This window comes from Oryza sativa, chromosome 1 (assembly GCF_034140825.1).
Source record: "Oryza sativa Japonica Group chromosome 1, ASM3414082v1".
In the NCBI taxonomy this organism is placed as follows: Eukaryota; Viridiplantae; Streptophyta; class Magnoliopsida; order Poales; family Poaceae; genus Oryza; species Oryza sativa.
In genome coordinates, this window is record NC_089035.1 from 37165010 (window position 1) to 37172120 (window position 7111).

General features: G+C 40.3%; 1 protein-coding gene across 1 annotated transcript; it reads left to right on the forward strand.

Annotated features, from left to right (window-relative positions):
- Window positions 1-952: 952 nt before the first annotated feature.
- LOC4324799 (phosphatidylinositol:ceramide inositolphosphotransferase-like) lies at window positions 953-5985 on the forward strand. The gene is made up of 12 exons (NM_001428158.1): window positions 953-1357; window positions 1434-1523; window positions 3125-3211; window positions 3305-3373; window positions 4002-4082; window positions 4171-4242; window positions 4344-4404; window positions 4490-4592; window positions 4753-4848; window positions 4924-4970; window positions 5053-5213; window positions 5451-5985. Exons 1-12 carry the CDS (start codon window positions 1325-1327, stop codon window positions 5529-5531), a joined length of 981 nt encoding a protein of 326 aa, NP_001415087.1. The 5' UTR covers window positions 953-1324; the 3' UTR covers window positions 5532-5985.
- Window positions 5986-7111: the final 1126 nt, after the last annotated feature.

Below are 7111 nucleotides of genomic sequence, written 5' to 3' on the forward strand. Positions count from 1 at the left end.
AGGTAGTACCTAATTGATCTAATGGGCTGATGTCGGGTCGGTGGCTATACGCTATACTAGGGCATGTTTCTGGAGGTGTTGGTGTCACAGGTCGTGGTTGGTCTAGTCATCTCACCCTACGTAATGGATGTGTCTGTTCCTACCTATCAGAAATAATAATGTTTTGGTATTTCTATGGTAATTGGTTGTAAAAACTAATGCACTGTTTTGTTTCAAATTACCTTTTCAAACTATGACTATTAATAATTTCTCGATTTATTTTGGAGGGTATTATCGTAATGTTATAAACCTATTAGATTTTACAAAGTTATTTTAACACGAATTTGATGAACAAATTCATCAAAAACTATACTCCCTCTATTCCAAAATATAAGGCACAACCACTCTTAACATAAAGACCAAAAAATAATTATTATCATCTTGTAGTTTGAATCATCCTAATAAATATAATGCATACATCCAATATGATCAGATAATATGAGAGTGGAAGATTTAAAAAAGTAATAATTTAATGGAGAAGATGCCATAGTTAATTGCATGCTTGCATGCATGCCTTATATTATATAACATCTACTAAAAGTGGTTGTGCCTTATTATGGAACGTAGGGAGTATCAAATATTGCGAAAAACATCAAAGATTTGTAAACAGAGGAAGTACAAAAATTAAGACGAATGTTCCTCACATTTTCTTGAATTTCCCGTTCACTAGTATTTCGTGAGACATATATCGATCTAGTATCAATTTTCTATAATATGATACTACTACATTTAATTCCATGAATGGAACCCTAGATGAGCTGGAACTTGGATTCTTGGAACATTGGAAGCACTGGTAACCAAAAAAAATAGCGCAATCCTCTAAAAACAGGGGAAAAAGAAAGGAAAGAGAAGCGCAACTACTCCGCTTAATGCGGTCAGTTACTTAAACCCACCGCATTTTACCAAAACGCCCACTCCGCTGACCCTTTTGTTCCTCGAACCCACCCTCCCCCTCCCGGATTCAAACCGTCGACGCCGTCGCCGCGTGACTCTCCTCCGCGGCGGCCTGAGCCTGACCACCCCCACCCTCACTCGCCTCGTCGCCGGAAAATTGCATTCGCGCCGCTCGCCGCTCCCCCCCCCTCTTGGAGGCCCCGGAGCTAGCTGCTTGGGGGGATCCTCCTCCGCTCGGCGGGCGGCGATCTCGCGGCGGTCCCGAGGAGGTGGCGAGGTCCTGGCTGCGACGAGATGCCGTGATCCCAGCAGTGATGCGCGGATCGGAGCATGGGTGTGAGCCCTCCAGGGTGTACCTGTAGGCGGCGGGCGAGGAGCGGGAGTTGCGGCCATGGCGGTTTACATCGCTCGGGAGGCTACCAAGGTGTGGATTCGTTGGCACATGGGGTTGGGATGTTCTAGCTATGGTTTGTGATTTTTTTTTACCCGCCTTTGTGCAGCTATGGAGGAAGGTGTGTGCGGAGATAGCGGTGGAGCTGCAGCTTCTTTTCGAGAAGTGGCGCTTGCTCCTTGCCGGATTGGTGTTTCAGGTAAACTTCAGTTTATTTCCTTTGATTTTTTTTATCCTCCGTGGCTCCGTGTGCATAATTGCCATATTTGTGGCGTGCTTTGTAATTCTTGACTGCTATTTTCTGTGTGTTTCAAAAATTTTGATATAGCACGTGGTCGACCCCTTTTGAACGGCAATTTTAGCTAGCTCTGCATCGTACAATCTATGCTAATTTTAGAGTTGGATTTGGGGACCGGTACGAATTCTGTGTCAACACTGCCCAGAGGGTTTAGTTGTATGAACTAAGTGTGGTAAATTATACCTCACCTCGAGCAAGGGTGTGGCTGATTGAACATTTGCATGAAAACTATATGTCTGCACAGTTTAGGTGAATTTAGTTTGTTGTTAATCAAGAGGGGAGTATTGGGGATGGAAGTATGATTCAATCTGTTTATGTGATATGTCCTCAGAGTAGAAAAAAAAATCCAGAGCTTGTTGAGAAATGTTGGATACTTGGATGAGCAACTACTGCAAATTCACAGAAAGCAGTTCAAGCACTGGCAATCTTGGTTGAGCTGGAGCCAAGGTCAAAAGCAATATACCATGATAGATGTCATATCATGGGGAGAAATTGTTGCCTTGTGTCTTCTTCAAAAGTTCCCTGCTTAGAGAGTTTGAGACAATTAGCTTGCTATTGGTCCCTCTTGTAAAATATGTTAGATAAATTGCCTCTTATGTTTGTCTAGATTTTGCAAGTATTTATTTATTTCTGAAATTCTTTTCATAAAATCAGCGCGCTTATTATGCAGTTACTGTGATGTTTCTTGTCCTGCATGTAGTCTCCTCGAAACTGTAATCATGCTCATGCAAACAACTTGTAGGTTGGTTTATTGAACTAAAGATGATTATTAATGCCATTCTGGAAATGAATTGGATATTCATGGGCCTGTCATCAGATATATTCGCTTGTACTGTAACAGGATATGCTCTATTATGAGAAGATAATAATTAAATATCATAAGTTGACCTCAGAAATAATACTGCAATTAACATTTTGGGATAATAGGACTTGCATTATTTTCTATTTTGAGTTGAGATATAGGAGATGAATTCATTTGAACTTAGGTGCAACCTATCCTCTTGATATTTAATAAAATCGCGCACCCAATCCTTTGACATAGTTGGTTCCATTTGTGATACTGCTCCCTGTCAGACATGCTCCATTCCCTAGAAATCTGACTCAACTGTGGTGATTTCATATAACTTTTTTTCTCCATGTTTGTGTTATTATAATTGATTTACTTCCTTAGATGAGTAAACATTTTAGAGCGCAGTAAGATCTACAGTCCTTTTCTGTACACGATGGAGAAAGAATGAAACTAACTGTTGGGAAAGCGTGAGATTTGATTTCCCATATGGCTTGATAGGTTGCAATGCGAAATGCCGGTTGGCGCCTAAATAAAATCTTTCTTCTCCTTGTATTTTCTACAGGTTCTCTTTTTGAGAGCGTGGAAAAATAAAATAAAATGTCCAACTTTTATTGTTCTTCATCATCTTCTCAAGATTTACTTCTTACATAATATTATCTGTTCATTAATGGATGATATTGGAAATTCATGCAATCCTTTTACCTATAATTAGTACATTCATGGACTGGCTGCTCGAGGAGTACATTACTTGCATCGACCTGGGCCACTGCTCCAGGACTTGGGATTCATGGCTCTTCCGGTATGTGACCTGGTAAAAATTAATCTCATATCTGTCAAAGAACAATGGTACTGATTTGTTCCTGCCACTGGTGGCACTTCTCTTTGTTTTTAGGAACTTGGACAGGACAAAGGATATGTTAGTGAGAGCGTGTTCACATTCATCTTCATTTCCTTCCTGTTGGTAGGTGGCTATTTTGCTTCACTGCATATGATCATCTATTGCATAGTTCATACATATTTGATAATTAATGATGTATGTTTTGTAATGACCCTTTCTTCTTATATCTTGAATAAGTTAGCCAGAAATCTTGTAGTGTAAATGGCAATGACAGCCCTGCTGATATTGACAAGTAAACAACACAATTTGAAAGAGCTGCAGTGAGAAATAAATTTGAAAATAGTGGCTATCCAGATTGATTTATGAAAGTGAAAAAGTAATTTGATAATTTAGCTTAGTGTGATTTTGTACCTTATGACCATGGGTTAATCAATTGCTCTCCGATAAATTATTGCCACCTCCAATATGTACTACAGTATGGTAGTTTGGTCCTTTTAGTAAGGTCTTGTCTGCATGATCTGTAAGAACAAAAAATGTTTTTCGAAGCTATTTGTTGCACCAATTTTCTGTACAATTAAGATGTTAAAATGGTGAGAATGTGAGATGCACTTCTTTGTGTTGTAGTATAGCAGAGGCGTTTATGTATTTTGCTCCTCTCCGCATCAACAGAATTTGGTTTGTTTAAGCTACTTGCATGTAATGCTTGATCATAAAGTAGTGTAATTGACTGACAATCTTTATGGTTTTGCAGTGGAGTTTTCACCCTTTTATTTATCATAGCAAACGTTTCTACACTGTTCTACTCTGGCGCAGGGTGCTGGCCTTTTTAGTTGTAAGTGGCTGTCCCATGTCTTTTAACTTATCTCTGCAACCATTATAATCATGATGTAACAATGATGTTTTTCTTTTCTTTCCTCTAGGCTTCACAATTTTTGCGGATTATTACTTTCTATTCCACTCAGCTCCCAGGTCCAAATTATCACTGTCGGGAGGTAACCTTAATTTCTCATCATAGCTAAAGCATACTCGTGAACTACATACTGTCATACTTTGTTAAAGGCTTACTGAAGTCATTTATCTTTGCATTTTGCAGGGCTCAAAAATGGCCACTCTTCCACCGCCCCATAATGTACTTGAAGTGCTCCTGATCAACTGTAAGCCTTTCATCATTTGTTGGGTTGAATCTTTTGTCCAGATGGGTGGAAAATCATCTGAATTTCCTTTTTTTTTCCTTTGCAGTTCCTCGTGGAGTGCTTTTTGGTTGTGGCGATCTGATTTTTTCATCTCACATGATCTTTACACTTGTTTTCGTGCGTACATATCATAAATATGGATCCAAAAGGTATTAAAATATAGAATGCATATGCGCACACACGCTTATTTGTCTCTTTCCCTGGTCATTTTTTGCCTGTAATATGTCATAAATTTGGTTCAAGTTGCATGCTAACTCAGTACTCTGACATCTGATCTTCTAATCTCATTGGTTGTTCCTGTTTTGTTAGGTTGATTAAGATTCTTGCTTGGCTGATGGCTATAATTCAGAGTCTTCTTATAATTGCTTCTCGAAAACACTACAGCGTGGATGTTGTTGTTGCTTGGTAGGATAAAGTTTCATTTCTGTAATATGATTGCCTTGTAGTGGCATCTGACTTTGGTGCATTCTTTTTCGTCAGGTATACTGTCAATTTGGTTGTATTCTTTATTGACAATAAGCTACCAGGTACCCTCTTTTAGCTTCCTTTAATTATGCAGTATTATCCATGTGGTTCATTCTGTAACAATCGTTAGTGGCAATTCTACAGAAATGCCAGATCGCACAAATGGATCATCTTTGCTCCCAGTTACAGCGAAAGATAAAGATGGCAGAACAAAGGAAGAGCTCCATAAACTAGAGAAGGATTGCAAGATGAAGGAAGAGTTCCATAAATTGTTAAATGGAAACACTGTCGATTCTACTGATCGGGTATCATAGAGCATTAATCAGCTACTCTATGTTCTATTTTAATCTCCAAATGAACTTCCCAAACTTAGAAGTTATTTTGTCATAAAATTTTCATCCAACAATGAAACATATCTACATTTCATTGTAGTTCAATTGCAACATAACCACAAGCCTTTTATCTTCTACATAGTACCTAGCAACTTATATGCAGCAACCATTTTGATATTTCCCCTAACGTACCTATTTCCGATTATCCAGCGGCAACGTGTGCAGATGAACGGAAAACATGGCGAGGACATCAACCACACACTCTCAGATGCCACTCCCAATGGCACATGATCAGCTGCTTTTCATCAGGCGGCTTGTCTAGTTGTCTTTCACATTGACAGGGGAATCTGCTAGGAGACAAAGAATGCTTGGTTTCCTCTGTATGATGACTGGCTTCTCAGGTGCCTCTGCCCCTGCATTTTGTCTGTCCGCCATGGCAATATGTTCACGGATGAATGAGACAGAGCCAGGTGCCATAGCACCAGCATTGCTATGGACTGCAAAGGAATCAGAGTCTCAACTCTCAAGTCTCCCAGCGACTTTTCTCAGGCTGCCATTACAGTTTTGCACCCTTGTATCGAATCTCTAGTTCTCTTCCCTCAATTTCTTAGGTTATGGAATGAACACTTTCAGGTTGATTTGAGAAGCATAGCTTCTCCCGCTGTATATATATTGTCACATTGATGAACTTAGCTTAATCTTGGCATGGATATACTCATATATCTATCGCCGATTGGTCATTTTCATGTGGGATTTGAGCTTGTGATGCGGGGTGCCACTTGGCACCGTTGTTGCGAAAGTCCACCGGGGGCTCACTGTCACGCCCGGAATTTCTATCCAAAATTCCAAACGCTTACATGTGTGTGAACCCTCGTCCAGGAATCAGCCGAGGCACACAATAACAAATTGATAATAGAGTACAATTATTACTCTAATTAATAAGCGAATAAAATGTCATTACAGAGGTAGATAGTTCCTCTCAATCAATAAAGATCTAAGCAGCGGAAAGAAAGATAAACGGCGCAAACGACTCCATTCCACAGGCAGCTTGACCGGGGCTACACCTAATCCTCCACACCATCGGCATCACTGTAAAACTCTTCCTCTGATGAATGATTGCAAGGTGAGTATATGACATACTCAGCAAGTCACGCAGCAAATATGCAAGTGCACAGGATAACAAAGGATGGCATAATAGGGTTCCATTTGCATAAACAGCCTTTAATAAACATTTCAGAATTTAATAAAACAGTTAAGTAATAATTAAACAATATTAATCCAACGCTATACAACATACCCTGTTATATAGGCCCAACCATTCTGAACAACCATCCCGGCTGCACAGTCCTATCTCCAAACCAGGAATATACCATTCCAAACCAGGAGCTAATCAAATTATTACCAATTATAGCATCTTTTATTATGATGAGATGTGTGAGACTAATCACGAAAGACATTGTTAGACCCGCCCATAACCGCGGGCACGGCTATTCGAATAGTTTTACTCTGAACAGAGGTGTACCACTGTACCCACAAGACACAACCCCACATCATGTCACCATGTGCCTCAATACCACCACGGTACCTCGGAAAGGAGTTGTGACAATACCCCTTGCACAACACAATCCATTACAGCGCACCTTTCCTGGATCATAATCACCCCCTTATAAACAAGACATGGACTCCCCAGCGACCCCCGTGGGCTTATCTCCGCCACTTCTCAGTCTGGTGCCCCGCAATGAACCATGCTATACAAAAGATAAAGCCGTTGCCCATGCTGGCTTGTGGTTGGCACGGTTAATGTTTCACAACCGAAACTCGTGAACCGGTCCTTAATTGTCATGAGCACGACCATCAAAACCATGTGCTCA

Coding starts and splice junctions, on each gene's coding strand:
- LOC4324799 (NM_001428158.1), top strand. CDS start 1,325: ATGGCGGTTTACATCGCTCGGGAGGCTACCAAG. Junction 4,243..4,343: donor CAAATTATCACTGTCGGGAG/GTAACCTTAATT, acceptor TGCATTTTGCAG/GGCTCAAAAATGGCCACTCT. Junction 4,849..4,923: donor GTGGATGTTGTTGTTGCTTG/GTAGGATAAAGT, acceptor CTTTTTCGTCAG/GTATACTGTCAATTTGGTTG.